Source organism: Galeopterus variegatus, unplaced genomic scaffold (genome assembly GCF_000696425.1).
Source record: "Galeopterus variegatus unplaced genomic scaffold, G_variegatus-3.0.2 Scaffold5273, whole genome shotgun sequence".
Classification (NCBI taxonomy): domain Eukaryota; kingdom Metazoa; phylum Chordata; class Mammalia; order Dermoptera; family Cynocephalidae; genus Galeopterus; species Galeopterus variegatus.
In genome coordinates, this window is record NW_007731384.1 from 80988 (window position 1) to 106891 (window position 25904).

Below are 25904 nucleotides of genomic sequence, written 5' to 3' on the forward strand. Positions count from 1 at the left end.
GGCGTTGCTCCCGCGCCTCGCTCAGCCAGTGAGCAGGAACCGGTCTGTATGTGGGATCCGAACCCTCGGGTGGGAGCGCTGCCGCACTTCCCAAGCGGCGCACTATCCAGTGCGCCACCGGGCCGGCCCTGTATTATCTTTTATACACATCACTGGATTCAAACCGCTAAAATTTTGCCTTGAACTTTTACGTCTGTGTTCGTGATGTTAGTTTGTAGTTTTCTTGTCATGATGCTGCCTGATTTGGGGATCAGCATAATGCTGGTCTCAATGAGTTGTGAATTAGCCCCTCCTCTTCTACTTCCTGGAAGAATTTGTTAAAAATTGGGATCTTTTCTCCTTTAAATATTTGAAAGAATTCACCACTGCAGCCATTTAGGTTTGGCATTTTCATCAGAAATATCTGTAAAGGGCCAGCCCCATGGCTCACTCGGGAGAGTGCGGTGCTGGTAGCACCGAGGCCATGGGTTCAGATCCTATATAGGGATGGCCGGTGTGCTCACTGGATGAGTGTGGTGCGGGTGACACCAAGCCGAGGGTTGCGATCCCCTTACCGGTCAGGGGGGGAAAAAAAAGAAATATCTGTAGAATATGTAGTGATGTCACTTCTCTCACTCCTGATATTGGTAATTAGTGTGTGTTTTTTTTTTTTCTCATCAATCTAGCTAAAGGTTTACCAATTTTATAGGTCTCAAAAAACTAGCATTTAATTTCACTGATTTCCTTAATTGATTTTTTCTATTGCATTTTTTTGTTCCTTTCCTTATTTTGAGATCTATTTACTATTTTTGTAGCTTAAAATGAAAGCTCAGGTCATTGATTTGATATCTTTCCTTTTCTAATATACACATGATAATGCTATAAATTTCCCTGCAAGTACTTCTCTAGCTTTCCACAAATTTTAATATCTTGTTTTCACTTGCAGTCAGTTTAATAATCTAACGTTTTATTTCTTCTTTTTATATATAAATGATGTGTCTTTATATTTAAAGTGGGTTTCTTGTATTCAGTAGATAGCTGAATTTTAAAAAGACAATTACATTTAATGTAATTATTGCTATTGCTGTTCAAATCTACTACCTTAATTTTCTATTTGTTCCATCTATTCTTTGTTCCCCTTTCTTCTTTTTCTGCATTCTTTTGGATTTATTTTTATGGTTTATTATCACCTTTGTTTATTATTTATTAACTGCTTTTCTTTTCGTGGTTGTTTTAGGGTTTATTGTTTACATTCCTATCACAATCTACATCCAGGTAATATACTGTGTCACAGTTAGTGTAAGTACCACGGAGCAGTATATTTTCATTTTCAACCTTCAAACCTTGATGATATTGTAATACATTTCACTTTACGTATCTTAACCATATGAGGACACTTCAAAAAATTTGTGGAAAAATGAAATTAAAAGATAATATGAACCTTTCCACGAACTTTTTGAAGATTCCTTGTACAACACCTTACTTTTTGCTATAAATAATGTATTATTTTAAAGCAAAAATTTAAAATAATGTTTTTTCATTTGCTCACATATTTACCTTTTTTGGTGTTCTTCATTCCTTTGTGTAGTTGAAGATTTCTATCTTGTACCATTTTCCTTCTAACTAAAGGCATTCTTTAACATTTCCTGTAGTGCAAGTCTGCTTGTGATGAAATCTTTCAGCTTTCCTAGGTCTGAAAAACCTAGAAAAATTATTTCAAATTTGTTTTTGAAAAATATTTTCGCTGGGCACAGAATTCTAAATTTTTTTACTTTCAGTACTTTAAATATATTGCTCCAGTGTCTGACATTCTTACTTTGTTCCTGTGTCTTTTTCTCTAGATGCTTTTAAATTTTTTCCCTCGTTGCTGATTTTAAGGAATTTGATTATGATGTGCCTTGGTGCAGTTTTCTCATTTCTTGAATTTGGGATTCACTGAGTTTCTTGAGTCTCATTTGTTTCCCTTCTCAGAGATCACTGTCTTGTGTTGCCTAATGTCCACTATCTGACAACTGTTTCACGTATGTTGTCTCTTTTATTATTTCAGGTAGAAAAGTAAGTCCAACCCCTATAATTCCATTTTGACCAGAGGCAGAAGTTCAATTTCACATTTCCTATATTTTGCATATATAAATTTTATTTTTTGTACTAAATTAGCTTTTTAATTCCATAACAAAGTGCTTCGCCTATACACATAAAATTACTAAAATTGTTTTATTTATCCCCCTCTTTTAATACACATTATTTACATTTATAGAAAAAGGCAATAGGAAAATATTAATAGATTTAAATACAGAGTGTAGGCAAAACACACTAATATTTATGTCTTCTAAAGCTGTGTGATAGTGATTTATAAGGAAACTTGTTACAAGTCACAATACTTTCATAATCTGTCAGGAAAAGATCACATTAACACCTCTGTATGCTTCAATTCAAATGTATTATTTGAGCCACACTGGAAAAAAGTAATATTTCTGTTTTTATTTTTAGCAGTAATAGTATGTTTACACTTATTAAATATATCCTTAAACATTTTCATCACTTTGAAAACATAAAGTTAGTAAGCTAAACTAATTTTTTTTCTTTAATTTTAGTAAGTATTTTCATCTCAGAAGTCAAAATTGGTTAGGAGAGCTATATACAAGGTATGTAGTTTAAATCTTTGGAACAAGAGACGAGAAGGTAAACAAGTCAGTAGCCCTCCTAATCTTATACCACTAAAACTGTAGATCACAGCACACAGATGTACACATCCACCTATTGTCAAAGAGGTGTAAATTCTTTTGACAATTAACCTTTCTAAATAATTTTATAGTAAGGCCAATAATATAAAAATTTATGCACAGCACACAAAAAATTAGAGAAAGTTAATGATACAAACCACAAAACAAAATAATCTACAATTCTCACTTGGGAGAAAAAAATGGCAATAATACTGTAATATTTAGTATCTAATATGAAATCTTAAGTGATTATAAATTGGGTCACGTTGACTGAAACTTTACAATATAATTTTGCATGTTATTAATTCATGAGATAATCAGCAGATACACAGCTCCTGTTGAGTCTTATAAACTCTTCAAAGATTTTCATAGTAAAGTTAGCTAAATAACACCACTCAGATGCAGAGACTCATTACAAGTACAATGCAGTAACGTAATGCAAAATATATAATGTATATGTGCAATTCAAAATTCCAAAAATTGTCTTATCAAATGTACAAGTAATAAATAATATTCATACATGACTTCATCAAGTTAAAATAATTACCATCCAACCATGTGTTTTATTAGTCAATGGCTTAGAAACACCAATTAACATTTTAAAATTATTTCTCCATAAAAATAGAAGGCATATCAAACTCTTTAAACCTCAACTACCCCCCAAAATTTGAAAGGCAATTTGTCAATCAAAAATATAGATTAAAAAGGTGATTAAAAACATACACAACATATTTTTATGCACAATTTTCTTCTCTTATGAAAAAGGGCACTTAGTGCATAGCTAACACTTTCAGAAAAAAAAGATCCTGTTGACTTTATCAGGCAGATGACATATTGTACAGTTTTTAATATAAAAATATAAATATTTTTGACAGAGAAGATGAAATAGTGGTTGGTGTAAAATCCCATCATGCTTTTACTTGAATAAAAAAATTTTCCCCCAGAGGCCATGAAAACAGTACTTATTCTGTGTAGTTCTGTGTTGCCAGAAAACTTCCCAAATTAAAAAACATTAAGGTATTCACTGAAATTTCAAAAGTGGGCTCGTAGTCTTTTGTTTTCTTCTCGTAGTCTTTCAATTTCAGCCACTAAACCTTCATTCACTGAATATCTTTCCAACAAAGAGTGCATTTCATTCTAAAAAAAAAAGGGGAAAAATGCTTTTTAAATGATTAGTATTTCAAATTTATTTAGCAAGCTGTGTTTTATGTACTTGCAGCTATTGTTTTCTCATGCTGAAAATGATAGCTGAATGATATTTCTTGTACTTAACACCCTTACTACTTTGCACTACTTTATTAATACAAATGAAAGATCACTGATGAAATTAATATATTTGGAAGATTTATCTTTGCACATTTGGAAGGCTTTTTGCTTACTTCTTGAGAAAAAAGCTGTGAAAAGCGGCCTACACTATTACAGGTTAAAAAGGAGGTGACCAGTTAAAATCTAATTATTAAATATTTAAAACTCCTATTTAACTTAGCAACTAGATATAACAACTACATAAAAACACATTGCCCTTCAATGGATTTCTTTAGATCCACACAACTCTACATTCATTTTAAAATATAATTTGCCATACATACCAATTGCATATGAAACTGTTTAATCATCTCCACCTGCAAATTCACAATGTCTCTATGGCATGCTTCTCTAGAAAAGGATGTAAAATACTTGTCAATAATTATTCCAATAATAAAAATCACAATGGACCTAGCATTTATTTACTGTATGTTAGGCATTGTTTCTTTAAATACAGGAACTCATTTAATGCTCAAGATTAGGTATAATTATTACTTCCATTTTACCAATGAAGTAAGAGCCACAGAGCAGTTATAACTTGTCCAAAAGTTACACAATCAGTAAACAGTGTAGCTAAGGAGGCAGACCCAGGCTGTCCACCTCCAGAACTCCCACTTTATTCCTTTATATAGAAATTATCATTAAGGAAAAATACAGACTTAAATTACAGTGAAATAGAGAATTCACTAGGTTACAAAGATCATCTGATTATAAATATTTCGGCTATTGGGGAAAAAAAAAAAACTTCCAGTAGAAAGGGGCTATTTGGGTGATTAAAACATGGCTTACTCAATAAAATGCAATTAATTCATACCTACAAAATAATACATGAAAATTGTGAAGTATAATAATAAAAAGAATACTCAGTCACCCACCACACAACTTATGACCTAGGGTGTTACCAAATAATAAAAGCTTCCTGTGTGCTCCTGTTTCCATCAGTTAACTCTTGGGGAAAGCTCAAAAAAGAAGTCACTACTCTCTTGAATTTTATTCAGCAAAGATATATCTTTGTAAAAGAAAATTTTGTATAACATATAATCTGTAGTCAGTATGTTTTCAATGTGCTTGCTTTGGAGCCTTACAAAAAGGGTACCATACCTTATGCAAAACTGAGTAGCTTATATTTAGGAAATAATTCAATATGTTTTCAAGATTCATGTTCTATGCATCCATAATTCACTGGTTTGTACTTATAATATTAATTTTCCTGTTAACTGATATTTGGATTGTTTTCCAAGTTTTTATCATTACGATGTTGTTATAAATAATCATGTGTATATCTCCCAACCCACAGGTGCCAAAGTCTATAGATGATATATCCAGATATATACCCAGGTGTATACTTGCTCAGTTTTATAAAATCATGCAATTTCTTTTCCAAAGTGGTAGTACCAATGGATATGTTCATCATCAGTGTAAGAGTTCCTCTTATTCTATTATCCTCACTAAGTTACAATACTTTCTCATTTAATGGGGATAAAATGGTATTTCATTGCATTTTCAGTTCTCTGATCAATTATGGGGCTGAATATCTTTCCTTATGTTCATATACCATTATTTTTCTGTGAAATGTCTATTCATGTCTTTTTCTTATTCATTTTTAAGAGTTCTTTACATGTGCCTTTGTTGGTTATATGTATACAGCAGTTATTTTCTTATCACTTTACAGTTCCTATTAAAACACTTAAATTTACTAACCTAATAATGCAGTCAAATTTACCAATCTATTTTTATAGGTAGTGCACTCTCTTATTTTTAATAATTTATCTATCTTGATGTTAAAAGCTCTCTTATAATGTCCAAAATTTTGCCCTTCATAAAATTTAAACTTTTATTTTATCTGGAATTGATATTTCTTCAATAGCACGGAATAGAGATCCACACTTATTTTTTACATGAATATCCAAGTGTCGCCGCACAATTAACTGATGATCCCATATTTTGCACACAGATTTGCTATGTTATCTTGGTCATATATCAAGTTTCTGTATATGTATAGGTTTCTTTCTAGGCTATTTGATTCCTTTGGCCAATTTGTCCACCCTGTGCCAATACTATACTACCTTAATTATATTTTTATCATTAAGCTTATCCATCTGACAAACAAGTCCCCGTCAACCTTATTCTTCTTAGGAGTATTTTGTTTATTCCTGGATCTTTTTTCTTCCATAAATATTTTGGAATCATCTCATCATCTTCTTCCAAATAACCCAGTTGAGATTTTGATTGGAACTGCATTCAATCTACAGACTAATTTAACTGAACTTACAACTTCATAATATCTGTCCACTTATTTAAGTGTTAATGCTTTCCAATAAATTTTTTAAATGTTTTTCTAGACATATATTCACCATCTTTGGTTAGATTTATTCCAAAGTATCTTATTTTTTGCTGCAACTATAAGCGTATTTTAAAAAATTTCCTCTTCTGCTTTCAGTTATGATAACAGCTGTATGAAAAACAAACAAAAAAAGTGAAGGTATCAGAGAACTAACAAGGAAGCTAGGGCTTGAAAGACTAAGGTCTTACAAAGAAGGGAAGTCTAGTAGGTAAACCCCATATTCATCTCTGCTTTTCTCTCTGCTGTATGTGCTGATTCCACAGTGAGAAGAAAGAGCTGAAGCAGTGGTCTGGAGCTTGAGACAGTCTCAGTGGGTGGGGGAATGTCAGAGTTTGGGACTAACAAGACAGCCAAGGCTGGAAGTTCCAAGATCCTGAAGACAGGACACTTATAGAAAAGTAAGCCTGAAACTGTGCAATTTCCCCTTAAGGCATCTGTGACTCCTAAGCAATACTTGTACTGGGCTAGATGGCAGGAAATCAAACATAAAATAGCAGCTAAACAGCAGAGAGGTATTACGGCAGCCATGTGATGCTGGTGAAACAGAGGTTAAAGTTCAGGACCTACCAAAGTAAAAAGACATGGTAAATACCATAGACATTCAGCTGATGTCTCAGAGGGCAAAGACTAAAACCTAGGAATAAAGGCAAACCAGAAATAAATCAGCTCTAAGAAAACCTGAAACCTAGCAACTACAGGATCAAAGTGATCTGCTTGCCAAAAGAAACAAATTTTCCCAAAAGACAATAGACACAGATAGACAGATTTCTGCTTAGGATGTAACCTCTCAACCCTATAATGAGAACAAGCCTGATAACCTATAAAATCATACATTTTTTCAATTCAACCAGAAAGCCGAGAATGCAAAGAAATCTAAATGAACTAAATTAAATGAACTAAACTCAGAAAAGTATGAGGCCCTCCTAGGAGAAAACAGACCCATGATTATTTTCATCCTCAACAGAGCAATGGCAGGAAACAGCTGCCCTTGATAGGGCAAAAAGAACTAGCTGAAATTTTTATAGATTTTTCAAGGCCGAGTGAAGTCTGGCATGAAGTTGAGAATGCCAAGGAGCCCCAGCCACAAAGAAAGTCTGCATTTACTCACCAACTTTTGCCCATAGGCCTTTACTAAGTGCTGTGTAAAAAATTACTAAAAGGCCGAGCAGGAGAGCTGAGAGAGAACCCCTAAGGTGAGGGTGCACAGAGTCTAGTGAGACTTAGAGCAGGAGAGGAGAACTGAGAGCAACCATCAGAAGCATTTCAGGCCCTCATGAAGAAGATAGCAGCCACCCCCTATGGCTGAGGGAGAATGCCTGAGAGAGAGCCCCCCTAACACCTGCCTCTATCCCCTCAATGACAGTTGTAACTCTACATGACCTACTGAAGGCTGAGGGCACAGCAAGTGAATTCACAGAAATCCACTGAGCCACTCTGGGTCCTTACTGAGTCCCAGGCAGAGGCTGCCTATAGATGTGGGAGGGACAGAATAGCTGAGAGAGGCCCCTACCCCGCATCCCCAGGTGTAGACATGCACGGCATGCTGAGGGCTAAAGGCAGGGCAGGAGAATCAAGAGAACCCTTCCCAGGGACTGTAGGCCTTCATCACACACATTATTGCAGCCCTCAGGGCTAGAAGCAGGACAGACATACCTCTCCAGAGGCACAGAAATCCAGGAACAGACTTGAAAGTGAAAGAATAAACTTCTAGCAACCCAAAAAGCCAGCAGCTGAGCTGTAAAGCACAGAGATTGCAGTCACCCCAGCACTCAGATCTCCAGGCCTGCTGAAGGAAACATCTTGAGCCCACTGCCCTCAAATTATCTGAAGCCAGTGGTGAACCGACACTCAAATACCTGCTAAAAAAATGGATAATAAACAGCACTACATCACTCCCGTGTGTAAAAACTCTGATGGCTCTCTATTACCTATGTGATAAGGCCTTCATAACTACCTTTTTAGCCTCATCTCTTGACACAGTACCTACTCTCTACAAGCACTCCTAGAATTTACAACCATGTCTCTGCTCATGCTGTTCCAACGCTTCAGTGTAAAATAAAATCTCTTCAGCAATACCTTCCTAAATCTGCCCCAGCAGAAAAACTGTTCCCTTTCCATGTTTCCATCATAACTTTCTTCACATAATAGTCAGGTATATCCAGATGATTCTGCTATTATGCCATAAATATCTATGCATTCTTGAAAAACCTCATATTCTTTAAAACTGTGCATTGAAAATAACAGGACCTAGAAATAAGATAAAGGGTTTATTAAAATAAAAGATTAAAATAAAAGATTTATTAAAATAAAGGACTGGGGTAGACACTCAAAACCTATGCAACTTGCTAACCAGAGCACTAACAAAAACAAATCCTAATAAAAATAACTGGCACAATTAAGAAGACATGGTAAAAGTCTAATAGATAAATAATGAATAATAAAAAACTTTACCTTAAAAAAGTGATAGTCACTAAATGGAAGGAGATCAAATACAAAAGGAAGGACTGGAACTGTCAAGTTATGGAGGAAAGGGCAAAATGCCCAAAGATGGGGTATAATCACAAAATAAGTGCTTCTAACACAGAGCACACAACGAAGCCAAGAGGACGTGAACAAGCAGAGGTGGACACTGATGGGGAGTTTGCTGCATTCAACTGTGTTCACATGTACTTTATTTTGAATGCTGTTACATGTACAAACAACATTTTCTCATCATATTGTCAACAATGCCCTAAATACCAATCACAAATAAATTAATTTACATTAAAGAAACACACATAATAGCGGGATATACCATACCCACCCCAACTAAAGCATAAGGCTTGTATGGGCATATCATTCATTTTGTATTCTTAGTATCTGATACATATACATATACTGGATACACTGTAATGCCAAAATCATGATGTTTCTTTAAAAAATATTTTTTAACATTTAAAAATATTTTTTAGAAGGTGGGGCAAGATGGCTGACTAGAGGTGCTTGGGGCATGTCCCTCTCACAAAAAAGGACCAGAACAACTAACAAACAGCTAAATATTAATGGGAGCACCTGTGGCAGAGCACAGGGGTACAACAGGAGACTAGTGAGATCCCTGTGGAGCACAAAAGCCCAGGATGGCAGCGTAGAGAGGAGAGGGAGTTACAAAGCCTCAGATGCCAAGTCTCTGTTACTGGGATTTCTGCAGGAAGGAGTTTTTCTTGCTGGGAAAAGGTAGGAAGAGGGCCCACACCAACCCCCATCCTCACCACAGAGGCCTGTACTTCCTACTGCAGGAAGATTCTAAACATGGCACTGTAGTGCATTGGCTTAGGTCACTAGGGTGAGGTATGGAGAGTGCACAGTATGTGCCGCTGTTCTGGAGTGATGCAGTGCATGTATTCTAGGTGCCATCTTGGAATAGAGCCACTGCAAGGGCACGCCCTGCCCTGGAGCCAGTAGCCATTTGCTTCACCAGCCTTAAGGCTCCACACTCACAGGAGAGGCTACAACAACCTGATCACAGTGGCTTGAAGCCTGGACCCAGGAGCAGTTGTGACCACAGTCCTGCATGTCTGGGAAGCCAATCCAGGCCTGCTGAACTGACGCACCCCCAAGTCCCAGGTCAGAGTTCAAACACGCAGATCTCTCCAGCACCTCTGTCAATGAGCTGAGTTCTGTGAGCCAAGTTCCAACCAGAAAAACAGCTCACAGGTGCCTACCCTAACAAACATACCCTGGGCCAACAGAAAGAAAGTGCATCTGCACCCTCCCAGAGAAGGTATTCAAATTAATAATCTTAAAGAAACTCACTGAGATACAAGAGAATACAGACAAATGAGTCAACAAAATCATAAAAACAATTCATGATCTCAATGAGAAATTTAATAAAGAGAAAGATTTTCTATGGAGAGAAAACTAAAGACTACCAAAAAACTCCTAGACCTGATAAACAAATTCAGCAAAGCTGCAGGATACAAAATCCAAAATCAACATAAAAACCAGTAAATTTCGATACACCAACAACAAACTAGCAGAAAAAGAAATTAAGAAAGCTATCACATTTAAAATAGTAACAAGAGCAACGGAATACTTAGGAATAAATTTAACCTAGGAGACGAAAGATCTCTACAATAAAAACTATATCACACTGATTAAAGAAATTAAGCACACAAAAAATGTGGAGACATCCCATGCTCATGGATTCGAATAATCAATATCATCAAAATGACTATACTACCCAAAGCAATCTCCAGATTCAATGCAATCCTCATCAAACTACCAATGACATATTTCATAAAAATAGAAAACACAATCCAAAAATTTATATGAAACAAAATTTATATGGACAAAAGATCCCAAATAGTCAAAGAAATCCTGAGCAAAAAGAACAAAGGGGCACCACATTCCCTGATTTCAAAATACCGTACAAAGCTATAGTAATCACAAAAGCACGGTACTGACACAAAAACAGGCACATAGACCAATGGAAAAAAAATAGAGAATTCAGAAATAAATGCAAATACCTTCAGCCAACTGACTTTTGACAAAGGAGTCAAGAACTTACATTGGGGAAAGGACAGTCTCTTCAATAAATGGTGCTGGGAAGATAGAGATCCACATGCAGAAGAATGAAACTAGACCTCTATCTCTCACCATATACCAAGATGAACTCAAAATGGATTACAGACTTAAATGTAAGACCTGAAACTTTAAAACTTGTAAAAGAAAACAAAGTGGGAACACTTCATGACATAGGAATGGGCAAAGATTTAATGAATAAGAATTCTAGAGCACCGGCAACAAAAGTAAAACTAAACAAATGAGATTATATGAAAACTAAAAAGCTTCTCCACAGCAAAGGAAACAACAGAGTGAAGAGAAAACCAGCAGAATGGGAGAAAATATCTGCAAACTATGCACCTGACAAGGGAGCGATATCCAGAGTATACAAAGAATTCAAACAATTCAATTTAAAAAAAAAGATTCAATTAAAAAATGGGCAAATGAGCCGAATAGACATTTCTCAAAAGAAGCCATATAAATGGCCAACAGGTATATGAAAAAATGCCCAACACCATTAATCATCAGAGAAATGCAAATCAAAACCACAATGACATATCATCTGACCCAGTTAGAACAGTTTTTATCAGAAAGACAGAACGTAACAAATACTGGCAATGATGCAAAGAAAGGGGAACTCTTATACATTGTTGGGGGGAATGTAAGTTAGTACAGTCACTATGGAAAACAATATGGAGGTTTCTAAAAAAACAACAGATAGAACTACCACAGAATCCAGCAATCGCACTTTTTGGGAATGGAAATCAACATGCTGAAGGGATACATGCACTCTCGTGTTTACCATGGCTCTATTCACAATAGCCATGATTTGGAACCCACCTAAATGCCCACCAGTGGATGACTGGATAAAGAAAATGTGGTATATATACATAATAGAATATACTCAGCCATGAAAAATGAAATTCTGCCATTTACAGCAACATAGGTGAGAAAATTCTGATTAGTGAAATAAGCCAGGCACAGAAAGAGAAACACTATATTCTCACTTATATCTGGAAGCTGTAAAAGCTGATCTCATGAAAGTGGAGAGTAGAATAGTGGTTATTAGAAACTAGCAAGGGGAAGGGGGAATAAAGGGGGAGAGATGGTGGTCAGTAGATACAAAACTTTAGAGAGAGGAAGAATAACATCCAGTGTTCTATAGCAACACAGAGAGAATACAGTGAACAACAAATTACTGTGTAACTTCAAGTAGATAGACAAGAGGATGTTGAATGTTCCCAAAACAAATAGGTGGCAGATGTTTGAGGTGATAGATATGCTAAATAACCCCGATATGGGTCACTGCACACTGAACAAATGTATCCATATATCACATAGTACTCCATAAATATATACACTTGCCATGTTTCAATTAAAAAATATATAGAAAAAAAAATTTCAGAGACAGAAGTAGATTAGAAGTTACCATACACTAGGGGGAAGAAATAAGCAAAAGAAATAATGACAAATTACTGCTTAATGGGTACAGAGTTTATGTTTATGATGACAACAAAGTTTTGAAAATAGCTGGAGGTAGTGGTTACACAGTATTATTGATGTAATTAATCCCACTCAACTACATGTTTAAAAATGCTTAAAATGGCAATCCTTATGTTATATATATTTTATAACAATAAAAAAATAAAAATTTTTAAAAGTATTTTTAAACATTAAAAAAACCATGCACCTATAAAAACTGTACATCTTTTCCAACATTCTTGCTCATGATAACCCAAATCTAAGCTAGAATATTAAGTAACTATAGGTTAGAAAGGGAAAATACACAAAAGATTCTAATAATTCAAAATAGTTTTCAAAATATAGAGATAAGTAAAAAGGAGGCAGCATTCTAGAACACATTCCTACAATGTTCAAAATTCAAAGAATGAGAAAGAGAAAGACAAAGATAGTTCTTGAAAAAAGTTTTTTTAGGTTGAATATTACATTCTAATGTATTGTATTTGAAAATATTCTTAAGTCCTTTTTAAAATATCTTTCGCTACTACATTATTGCACATAGCGTAGTTAAGAGTTGATCTATAAATAATGCATGTAAGAACACCATTTGAGCTTACCAGAATCTATTCACATTTTGATGATAAAAAAATGCACAATGGCAGCCTACCTGCTAGACTGCCCTGCCAAGTTACTTACGTACACTAGGCAAATGTGCCTTTTCTTGGCTGACGATCAATAAATGCAGTACATCAAGATCAACAAAACTCATCATGTTTTCTATGATTTTATGACACCAGAACCTAGACAAAAGTAGTTAACCACCAACACTGATACAGATCTAGTTTTACATGCGTCAAAAAAACCATTTAAGTTCTAGATAATTTTTCAGTTACTACCTAAAGTCATCCAATGTTTCCTGTATCATGTTCTGAATAAAACGGATTTGAACAGATGTCAATGGTGCATTTGGCCGATTATTTCCAATTGTATCAGCTATTTTTTCTGAGAGGGAACTGGCAACTCCAGCAGTGACAGAGGATGCTATCTTTGGATCTAAAATAAAGAATGAAGAAAATATTAATAGTCAACTTGGACTGAGAGACATCAAACATTTCTAAATAAGATTTGGCATGAGAAAACTTGAGAAACTGGCAGAGAACAGTGTTCCTGTGACATTTAGAAAAATTCAGTGTCTGGAACACAAATCTTAGAAACTTTCTATGACATTATTTCTAATAGTCATTTATCTATATATATAAACTGCCAACTGTCTAATGTAATAACATATGACGGAGGGATTAATCTTGAAGAATCTCTGAACCATTTCCTCTTATAAAAGATGAATGTGACAAGCTGCATGACAAACTAGATAAACCAAGACTATTAAAAACAAACAGAAGGCATATCAGAGTAAAGTAGTGCTACAGGCAAAGCCCTTGAGTTTAAGCTAACACAATACATCCACAGAAACCTTAAAGTAAAATATACATACCTATATAAAAGAGTTATTTCTATACAAAGAGTTGCTTTGTATAGATAACTCTTATAGCTGAACCTAACATCCCTTTAAATGCAATCAAGTTTTCATGGGACTGTAGTATATTCTCTAAAGATCAAATTTTAATATGAAAAAGAAAAAAACTTAAATTTCATGTAGTTAACCACCCCTTTTCAAAGGGTCCTACATTATAAGTCTATCTATATCATATTAAATCAAGACACTTACATATATTAGCCTGAAAATGAAATAGACACTGAAAGAGAATCAAATCAATGTCACTCAATTTAACAATTCTCACACATTTCATCATTTTCTACTAAGAGAGCTATCCTAGAGAAGTGCCCATAAACTTTAAACTCCTTAAACGTTTTTAGTCAATGATCACTCTATTTATCCTTTTCAAGTTAAATAACTGGAAGGACTTTTCAGCTCACTTTTTAAACATCAGGAAGTTTTATGTACTTACTTGGAGTTGAGGATCCATTGACTGGGGGTTCACATATCAACTGGGTTTCTATTTCTTTCTCTGGCTTTTCAAATTTCTCAGGATTTCTTGTTTGGTTAGATGATGTGGGGGTATTTAGATGCCCAGTTTCAGGACCAGAGGAGATCAACTTTGCAAACTTTACATTTAAAATAAACAATTACTTTACTACATAATTTCTTGTTTACCCATATTACCCACATAATTTGTACCTATTTTTCTCTTTTTTTCCCGGGAGGTAGGGTCAGGGGTATAAATGAAGAATAGAAAAAGATATAGAAGGAGAGAAAAACAAAAAACAAAAAAAAAACACTAGGACTAGCAGCAAAATAAGTTTACTAATCAAAAACAATCTCAATGATAACATAATGAGGAAAAGCTCATTTACTAAGCATCTGCTGTTGAATATCATTTAAAATGGAAATCCCCGGCCAAAAAAAAAGGAAAGTCCCCAAACTCTCATATGATTAACTAGTCAGAAATATTTTTTAAATGAATCAAAAGATATTTTTGTACTTCTTGCATGATATCTTTTCAATACCATTCTTAAAAAATATAAAAACAAAACAGAATTGGCATTCCTGATATCATTTGATCATTTCAAACCCTTACATAAGAAATTAAATTATATACTGGATTCTGTATTTTAGTAGAAGGTAATGATGATAAATTCCATTCTTAGTACCATCAATTTGCTCTAGGACTTAGAGTAAATGACTTGACCACCAACCCAGTGTTTTATGCTGCAATGGAAATACATTTTAAAAGAATCCATGTACAGAGTATCATCACACAGACAGGTATATTAAGTATCTTGTCTTAGAAAAAATAGTACATGTTTACATCTGCTGTTACCTTCAACATACCCAAAGACAGATTTCAAAAGTATCTTTTAGTTACTAAAAAGTGACATCAAGATTTAAGAATATTTTTCCACCCAGTAAGTGCACAGCACTGTCAACTAGACATATCCACTAGCTGCCGACATTCTAGTGATAAACACACAGTGAATTCAGTATCATTTTCAGGTAGATACCTGTTTGAAGGAGTCTTTAGTCTCCTGTTTTCCCAGATATATTTTCTTAGGCTCAGCTGTCGGATCATAATTTTCATTTTCTTCTTTCCCTGGAGATCCTATAAATACATTAAGAGGACTAGAATGCAATACTGAAGTGTTTGAAGTTAGTGGATTTTTTCTTGGAGGAAACATTGAGTTCAATTGCGGTAGAAAGTCAAGGCCTGAAAAAGAAGAGGATAAAAACTGCACTGCATATGATGGATCCCAATCTTGGATATTTAATTAAAGCACTCAGCATGATAGGCAGATTCAAATGATAGAAGACATGGGATTTGAATTCAGAAGACTGGTTCGTTTCTCAACTATACTCCTTATTGAATGTGTATTCTTGGGCAAAAATCTTAAAATTCTGTGTCTGTTTGCTGAAATGTAAATGTGAATGATGATACATACCCATTTCCCAGATAAGCAAGGTTTAAAAAGATACTATACATGAAAAACTTTGAAAACTGCAAAAGCGCAATTAACTGTTTTAGTCAGTATGCGTTTTTGATAACTGACAATTGTTAATCTGATAAATATAGATGGTATATATCTTGGTAGGGAGCCTCTAAGATAGCCCCTGATGAACCCTGCCTTCTGGCATCCATGCCCCTGTGTAATCCCCTCCATTTGAATGCAAGATGGACTTAGTAACTTGCTTCTAACAAACAATATGCCAAAAGTGGTGGGATGTCACCTCCAAGCTTACGTTACAAACACACTGTGGGTGTTCTACCCTGTGTGCCTCTCTTTCACTCACTCGCTCACCTCTAAGGGAAGCCAGCTGCCATGTTGTTACCTGCCCTATGGAGAGGCTCAATGGGCAAGGAACTGATATCACTGGCCAATAGCTGTGTGAATGAGCTTGGAAGTAGATCCTTGCCCAGGCAAGCCTGAGTTGAATTCAGCTCAGGCTGATCTCCTAATTGAAGCATCAGGAGAGAAATAAAGCAAAGACACTGGCAAACCCATGCTCAGATTCTTAACCCACAGAAATTATGAGATGATAAAATTTACCTTCGCAGGCCTCAAAGTGTTGGGGTAATTTGTTACACTGCAATAGATAACATAATATCACTTTTAATTTTCATGAAAATACTTCTAAGTAGTTCTTACCATCTCCTTTGCCTACGGACTCATCACCTCCCTTATTAACTACAGCATCTACAATAAAATCAAAAAATCAAATTTAAAAAATAGTGAGAAAGAAACCATAGCAACGTAGACTTCCCAATCATTCCCCAAAGAGTTCAGAGACTAACAATCTTAAGAAGCAAAATATGAGTGTGGTTAATGGTAAAAGCTAGTACTGTGTACTCATTCAAACTTCCCTTTCATTCTTTTAGCTTCGTGCATGGCAGCAAATATGTAAAGATAATTCAATGGTATATAGTCATTTCATGAGGCAGCAAGGTATAGTAGAACAAGCCCTGTAGGAGAGGTTCTGGAGATCTGTAATCCAATTCTACCTATAGCACTTAACAGCATTGTTACGGTGCACAAGTTTACTGCAATTAAGCTTCAGTTTCTGTATCTATAAAATGGGGCTAATGCCCTGATCATCTCACAAGACTGTTTTGGGGACAAATTAAAATAATATAAAAATATTGTTAAAGCAGTACAATGTTATAAATAACACAAGATTTTATTAATATTTATTTCAACAGTAGAGTATGCATAAGACTATTTCAATATTGATATATTACTCATTTACCAATTCTCAACAAGAATTAAAATTTTAACAGATTAATAGAAAAATGGGCAAAAAATCATTAACAAATATTACCAGAAATTCAAATGATGAACACACACAACTGTCATATTAGTAGAAATATCATCTATTTATCTATCTACTATCTATGTGCATATGTGTGTATTTACCTAGTAATTGCACAGCGCACGTGCACACACAGAAGTTATTTCAAATAACTTCTAAAAATTAACAAACCTCAATAAAGGCAGAAATATTCTTACTTAAAAGATGAAGAAATTGAGGCACAACAGATTAAGGCTTTTACTTAAGTAGAGAGTTGCATCCTTGACAGTGAAAACCAGCACTATATTGAGTATCCATGTTTTTTTCTTATTACTAATATGAAACCCTAATGGATGGAGGGCATATGGCTCAAATTCTAATCACATTTTAAAAGACAGAAAAAGTAATTAGAGAAAAAAGTAATTTTTTTTTCTCTTAAAAAACCATTAAACAGTATTTAACTTATAACTCAAACACTTTTGTAAAGCTCCTTCCTACATTCTTCCATGCAACAGTTGTTTCAGGTGGGTCTCACAAGCCAAACCTCCCCAACTCAGTATAACCCCAGAATCTTTTCTCAACTTCAGCCCTCGCCACTTGTCCTTCAGTCACCCACATCCTTCCTCTCTTTAAACTACGTAGTTTGACTTCTCTTCGTCCTAAAAGAAAAGAATCCTTACTCTTTTATTAGAGAAGATAGAGGAGTTTGACCTGGCAATTTAAATAGTCACTTTCCGGCCTGGCAGAAGATACCCAGTAATTCTATACCATCACATATGTGTTTATTCCTTTTGATTAGGAAACTGCAGAAAATTTGGAAAAGAGAATTTTATAGTAAAACATGAAATGTATAAGTATAAGATCTTGAATGGATGTAACAATTTTAACATTCTGCTACTGTTGACACAGATTCTCTCTATAGTTTTTCACTATTATAAATAAAACAGTAAATATACACATCTTTGTGGGTTTCTCTGAATATTTTCTGAGGCAAATTTGTAGAAATGAAATTATGAGGCCAAAAGTATTAATATTTTAAGTCTGCCAAATTACCCTCTAGAAATTTACCCATATTATTGATAATACTGCTATTAGAAGTGAAACTATCCCATTAAGGAAAATAGTATGAACATTAGTACCAAGAAAGCACAGCTAAACAATGTACCTAGATCATACACTGTGAACAATGATATTTAATGTTTCCATTTATCAAACTTGCAAAAAAAATTTTTTTTAAATAGCCATATCTACACAGTGTGGGGGGGGAGTGGTGTTGTGTGTGTGTATATATACACACATACATACACATATATATGGTACCTTCATCCAGTTAGTATAAAGGATGAGGCAATCTATCACCTAGCCATCTCTCCATGAAAACATTTAACAAATACCAATTAAACACTAATATTCGAAGATACAATTTTTTTAATTAGGAAGAAATTTTTCGCACATCAAAACATCCAAGATTTTAAGATTTATTTAGAAGTAGATAAAAGTAAAAGATTGCCCATGAAGGTAAAACTTCCTTTAAGAAACTGGTAAAAATTAAAATACTAACTTGAAAGCTATTTGCATAGTTCCCATGTGAAAATTACCAGCATACATTTCAGAATGATAACATTTGAAATATCAGGGCAAAGGAAAAGACACCTCCCCAGGGATTGAAAAAATTAACAAACTGCTATGAACAGAGTTAGACTGAAGCTATTACCCACATCTTTTAGCCAGAATAAAAATGTAATGACTACCAGCAAGAGAACATGATCCTCTTATCTGAGTGGACTTACCATCTCTGATAGGTGAGAACATGTCACCCAAACTACTTTTCCCAGTATCATCAAAGCTGGAGAAATCTTGATTTTGTCCACTGTCTGTTTCCTTAGATAAAATATCTGTGTTTATGCTTCGAGGCAAACCTTATAGGAATTAGATATAAAAATCAGTGTTATTACATCTAAATAAATTTTATCATCATAAGCTAGGATGTAAAAGTTAATGCATTACTCATACTGTTAGCATTAGGAAAAGAAAGCAGAACGTGACAAGAGCTAAGTTAACCAGCATTTTCATGGAATAAAGCATTCCTCAAAATTAAATACCATAACTGCTCATTCAACAATACTGAATGATTAGCCATTCTGATGGAATTTTTCTAAAATAATTTGCTACCCTCTTAAAGTATGCTGAACATACCTTACTTTTATTACTGACTCTTATGATCATCTACAAGTGATTAAAAAAAAAAAAAGCCTATAAGGCATATAGCACAATGCCTAAAATACAGCGGATTCAATTAATGTTAGTTCCCTTCCCCAACCTGCAATGAACGGGTCTCTTTTTTTTTCCCCTTTTCTAACTTTCTTTCACTAACAGTGAGAGTTTAACATTGCCCTCAGCATTATTAATCTCAGATGACTACACTAACCTCTGTAGTGTACTAAGAGGAAGGAAACCAGAATACCAAACTCATGAAGAATAACAGACAACAATAAAGAGGCTGCAGCAGTTTATTCTCTGACAATATATAACACATGGCTTTAGGCCAGGGCCTTTGTAAGAGGAACCCTGTAGATGCAGAAGCTTCTTGCTCATTTTCTGGGTTAAGGATGAGTTCTACAGATTCAAGATCTCTAAGGAAAATCTGGCATCTGGAGAGGTAGCATGTTACTATATTACATTTTATTTTAGAAAGTGTTTTATTTGGCATTTCGGTCCCAAATGAAAACAGAAAAGCCTGGGATGAAAACAAAAAATAGCTTGTATATACAAAAATGTCCAAGACTGGCTAATGAAATAAACTTTCCTAAGAACACCTGCTAGAAACTTAAAATACAACCAAGTCATTTGTATATCATTATGTTTGAAGAGTGTTTACACCAAGAGGTAAGCTGTTATAAAGAAAAAATTTCCTCTCCTTTTTTCTAGGTCCTTAACATGTTTGAATGCATAATTCTAGCCTCTGGAAAATTAGGAAACAGAAGTTTGGTACCATTTAAAAGCAGTGCTAAAGCCTTACTTCTCACTTCTTATATGATTGTTTTCTACTAAAAATAAGCACCAGTAATAAGTCTGCAGAGCTTCTTTGGAATAACTAAATCAGAACGGTCAGTAGAAGCATCAAGAATTTTTTCAAATTTTAGATTAATTTTACACAAAGCTTAAAATAATAGTAATAGTGATGATCATGATAACAGCAATAATGATATTAGCAACACTGTAATTTACTGAGTGCCTACCATGTGCCAGGCACTTCTGATTCATTTTTTCTGATTTTCACAACAACTCTCCACAAACTGAGATAATTAAATATTAATAGCCAAATATCATATTTAATATAATAATTAAATATTATCTCAGTGTATGGAGGTAAAAATTGAGACTCAGAGAGGTTAAGAAAACTGCCTGAAGCAATCCTAGTAGGAAGTGATAGAACTGAGTCTTTGTTTCAGAAGGGAAAAAAATGTGTACATGTGTGGTGTTTGTGTATTTGAGAGAAACAGAGCAAACAATGAAGCAAAATATGGAAAATTTATAAAGTGGTGAATCTGCTAAAGGGTAAAGCTCAGGAGTTCTTTGTACTATTTTTAAAACTTGTCTGTTAAGTTGGCAATTATTTCAAAATAAAATTAAAAAACCAAAATCTCTAACCTGTTTGTGGGGGCAGAGCAAACACTCCTTTTTCCAGAAATTTTGGGAATCCGTCAAGAATTATCATTAATCAGTAACCTAACAGACCTAAGTCTTTCATTTCCTAATTAATGCTGTCATTGTTAAACAAAAGCCTTCTTATTAAAAACTAAATGAATAACGGTGAGACTTCAGAGAGTTTACAGTAAATGAGAGAATATTTTGTTTAATTTTTAAAAATTGTGAATAAAATTAATAATAAATTATACAATAATTTATGAAAATGACAATTTTCATAATATAGTTAATTCAACATCTTGGCAGACATTAGTCATATTACAAAAACAATTTATTCTTTTAAGTAGACAGCAATGGTCTTTGTCTCCAGGAGGTCTTGAATGAGGACCTAATTATTTTTCTATATGTATGTATTTTAAAAAGCACACCATCAAGGTCAATAAATTAAAGTTTTGCTTCTACTTGGAAATAGTAAACTCATATTGAGAAGACACTAACAAATATTTTTGCCCAAGTACTTGTCCAGAAAATTTAAAAAGACATGGATACATTATTATGTCTAGTAAGCAAATATTTTGGAAACATACTGGTATACCCTGCGGACTTTTAGAAATATCTGTCATAAATTGACAGTATAGCATAACTCCTTAAAATAAAAACAGAAAGTTCTTCAGAAATTTATGGAATATGATCTTTATTGGGGCCAAAGAATATTTTTTACGATAAATACAGGGAAGCTTACCATCATATTACACCTTCACAAAGTCTAAATGAATTCCTGTTTCAGAACTGTTTCATCAATATGATTACTGGAGTAGAAGAAATCATTAAAAAATTTCCACATTTTCATTCATTTTCATTTAACAAACTACTAATATACTGCTTAATATGTGTCAGGAACTATCCAACACTGAAAAATATTCATTTCATCACTTGACTTACTTTTCATTCTGAAATATGAAATTAAAAAAAGCCATTAATAGCTTTTTTAAAACTAGATCAAATCACAATGGTATCAACATTTAATATCTCTATTGACTAATCTGAAGACACAATGGAAAGTCATCCAGTCTGTAGTAGCATAAGAATGAATAATTTCTGAGTTGGCATCATTCCATTTTTAATATAATCAATATTTCTCACAACAGAAGTTCAGCTAAATAAAGTAAGTGCCTTAACTTTTAAAAAAATTACAGCTAAAACTAAATTTTCACTTTTTCAATCATATCTACTAATAATTTTACCTAAATACTCAAATGAATTTGAGTTCTAGGTTCCTGAAAAATCTGCTAATTATATACTTGGGGAGGAAAAAAGAACTCCAAATACTATAAGCAACATTTACCTGCTTTGTCTTGAACAACAGCTGTTCCTTTCCCCACAGCTGTTGTCATGGGCTGTGGTAGAACTGTGGCAATGGAAGTGGCTGTTGCTTCTCTGACAATTCCAGAATGCTGAACTCCTCCACTAGTAGTGTTCACATTAACAGTTCGTTTGTTCACTGCTGTGGGCTTATTTGAACAGCCTTTATTTAAACTTGACTGAAATGTAATGGAAAATTTAAAAGCTCAGGTTACTAATGTTTCATACTATGTATTAATATTTTATAAATTCCCTGTTAGGCTAAAAAATATTTTTCCCTTACAAATCTAAAGTAAGTTTGCTGGTGGATCTGCATTTCCTTCTGAACCAAATAAACAAATAAATAAAAGCCTTTAAAAATACTTTTGAAGAAATATATGAGAATTAAAATGAAGTTTTAAACAAAGTATTAAATGGCTTTATACTGAAATTATTTAAAATGCTATCATATAAAAATGATTATGAAGTAAAACTACACTGTTTAGTTGGCCACATATAATTTCCATACTCTGAACTAAATTTATTCAGTAAAATCAAAAATACTGAAAATATCTCACCTTACTAAGAGTAGTGGAATACTGAAATGCTATACATCGCACAGATGTCTTATGAGCAGTGATGGTTTTAACTGGTGATTTCAACATCCTTAAATCATACTGATATATTTTCCCTCGGGAAGATCCAATAGCCAAAGTAGCTCCATCAGGCATGAAATCTACTGCAGTTAGAGGAGTGTCAGCCACTAAAGTTTTCACTAGCCTTTGGAAAGGAGGAAAAATTCGTATATATGTAGTTAGTGTATTCAGGTGTATAAGCTTAAATAACATATAAATAAGTATATACCAAAACCATACACATCCCAAATACCTGTTTAAAGCAGACATTTAGAATCTGACTTAAAGACATTTCTAAAGAAATATTGAACATTCCGTCCTATTTTTCTACTCACTTCCAATAGGAACATTCTGCATCTTCCAAAAGCAGCACCTATTTCTCTGAGTAATTACTTTGGCATTGAATGTGACAGATTTTCTTTGTGTTACTCCACAAAATAAGGGCTCCTAGCCTCGGGGCTGAGGAGGCTCTAAGTATCCACTTTCCATTTATTGACCTGCTTAGGCCTTAGGAGGACTATGACCTTTCACAAGGGAGCAGCTGCTACTCTGTTCTTAGTTGTGCATCTCTTGACCAAAAAGCTAAGAGGAAGAGAGTCCATGTGTTTTGATCCTCAGAAGCTAATACAGGAATATGGATACTGATCTAATGAAGCTGAGCTCTTTGCTAGTGTGTCTGGTATAAGAAAAGAAAGGCTCACTGACCCTTATGGCTCTAAATATGTTATGTCCAAAATGAGAGAGTGAAATAAGTAACAGTAAAAACTCTAGCATCACAACAAGGGCTGACAGTGAGACCTTCCCTAGTGGTAACATTAACATTCCACATGACCTTTGGATATTGTGAAGTATCTCCAATACAAATGCAGCATTCTTGAAGCTGTATTTGTGTGTGCATGTGAATGAGGGTGTGTGTGTGTGTTGTTTTTAAGCTGACTAAGCATACCTATAACTGAAGAAGACACAAAGGGCCCAAATGCTTAGAAGATTGTGTACCCCTAGTTCTAGATGAGTGTTTCTAAATTGGGGGCAATTTTGTCCCCAGGTGATATTTGGCAGGTAGAGGCCAGGAATGCTGCTGAATATCTTATAATGCCCAGGACAGCCCCCAACAACAAAGAATTATCCAACCCAAAATATCAGTAATTTAGAAACCCTGCTCTAGATAATGAATTAATTTTAAAGCAAATTATATTGCTTTAAAATATATGCACTTGGTTATATCTTGAAAAAGAGTAATATGTGTGTTGAAATAAAGATATGAAATCATTACGATGCTATCTCCCAATGTTCATGTTCCAGAAGTATCTTAAATAATATCCATGTCCCATCTACTTTTTTTCTGCATGGGAAGAAAAAAAGAAAATTCTATGTTAGTCGATACCTCGAGTGTACAAACTTTAGATACCCTGGATGTCAATCAGAGGTTTCTATAAATCACAAATATATTTGTTGATGAGATAACTAGTTACTAAATTAAGAAATGAATATGTTATACTTACTTCTTACTTGAAGTGTCATAGAGAATGATTCTTTTATCCAAGCCTATGGTTACAAATAGCAGTTCATTGACAGGAGAAAAACAGATGCTTGAAGCTGGAGCTTTATGTGTACTGTCAAAGTTATGGTAAGGATTCTGACTATTTACATCCCAGAGAGTTACTATTCCATTATCTGAAACACTACCCAACAGCGATTTCTTAAACAAGGAGTACTTCAAGTGCCGAATAGACTATAAAAATAAAAGAATAAATTTTATGTAATTATAAGCATTCATAAGGACATTTTATATAAACTATACACACCGTAGCCAACCACACTATTCACATGGGATTTAGGACTTCTCTGGTTTATAGAGCGACAGGTTTCAATCAGGACAACCATAATTTCAATTAGTAGTCTATATGATGACCCTGAAACATACCAAGATTCTATTAATTGAATATCTGTCATTTTATCATATTGGAGTATGGCTACCTCAATCTCCCCCTTTCCAGAGGAAAAATACAATACATTGAGATTACCTACATTAATTCATCAGGGTTAGAACATCCACCATAAATAAAAGGTCCAGTCACAGTCAAATCATGAACAAGTACAAGAGAATACTGTGAGAAAATAAGCAAAATATTTCCTATTTGTTTTCTATATATATTTTAGACATGGGGTATACTTGTTTGAATCTCGAGCATCTGATACACGGCAATTCAACACCTGAAGCATAATAAAAAATTAACTAAACTACAAAGGAGAAATTGGCAACATTCTAGACTAGGAGTGGACTATATCCATTCTTTCAAAAGTATCAGCCTGAGGGCAATGCAGGCCTTTCTCTAAGCACTAATCCCCGAGGGCAGTGGAGACAGTCTCTCTAGTTTCTGAGGGACCAGAATAAACTAAGATCTGGTTTGAGTAAACAGGTCTTGGATTAAAATTGGTTGAATTTTATCTATTTTTATTAAAATGCTGCTTTCGAACTTGTATTTATATTATCGTTTACTGTACTGAGAATTAAGTACTTTACATTTAAGCTAATTTTTCCCTGCAAATTCATATTCTACTTACTTGTAAGATGTTTCAAAATATTATGTATTAGCCCCCAACAACAAAAAATGTTTAGGAATTAAACAAATTCTGACTAAAGGAACAAAAAGAGTATTTGTTACCAGGTACCAAAGGTAAAATAATTACTATGTTCATCCATTACATTTGGCTTCACATTTTCATATGGCTAAAGTACAAAAAGAAAACATTGGTTTATATAGTTTTCATTTTTGTTGAGAAAAATATATCCGTTTGAATAGAAAAATCAGTCCCCTGGCCTACATTCAAGAAAAAATGAACTACATGAATTTTAACTACATGAAAGACTCTTTAGGGAATTAGAATTAATGTTTATACAGTCATATACCAACTTAGCAAAACATAAGGCAAAACCCTAATTTTTAAAAGATTTCTGCAGACTTTAAGAGTCTCATAGTTATGGTTCTTAACATGATCTAGATTTGGATGAAATGCACCAGCAGAATTTTTTTTTTTTTTTTTTTTTTTTTTTTTTTTTCCCTTTTCCGCAAAGGGATTCAACCCCTCAGGTTTCCCCCCCCCCCGCGCCGGGGCCCGCAAAG

General features: G+C 34.2%; 1 protein-coding gene across 2 annotated transcripts in view; it reads right to left on the bottom strand.

Annotated features, from left to right (window-relative positions):
• Positions 1-2096: 2096 nt before the first annotated feature.
• The window catches only part of NEDD1 (neural precursor cell expressed, developmentally down-regulated 1), a 51101-nt gene continuing 27293 nt past the window's right edge, over positions 2097-25904 (bottom strand). The window contains exons 6-15 of one of the 2 annotated variants that reach the window (XM_008589170.1): positions 24282-24511; positions 22723-22924; positions 22149-22344; positions 18946-19074; positions 16516-16563; positions 15376-15578; positions 14322-14478; positions 13251-13407; positions 4292-4358; positions 2097-3839 (exon numbers count right to left, since the gene is read on the bottom strand). In XM_008589170.1, the coding sequence (XP_008587392.1) occupies positions 3735-3839; positions 4292-4358; positions 13251-13407; positions 14322-14478; positions 15376-15578; positions 16516-16563; positions 18946-19074; positions 22149-22344; positions 22723-22924; positions 24282-24511 (1494 nt within the window). In that variant the 3' untranslated portion in view covers positions 2097-3734. The remainder of the gene's footprint in view (positions 3840-4291; positions 4359-13250; positions 13408-14321; positions 14479-15375; positions 15579-16515; positions 16564-18945; positions 19075-22148; positions 22345-22722; positions 22925-24281; positions 24512-25904) is intronic. The other variant, XM_008589171.1, reaches the window with a different exon arrangement.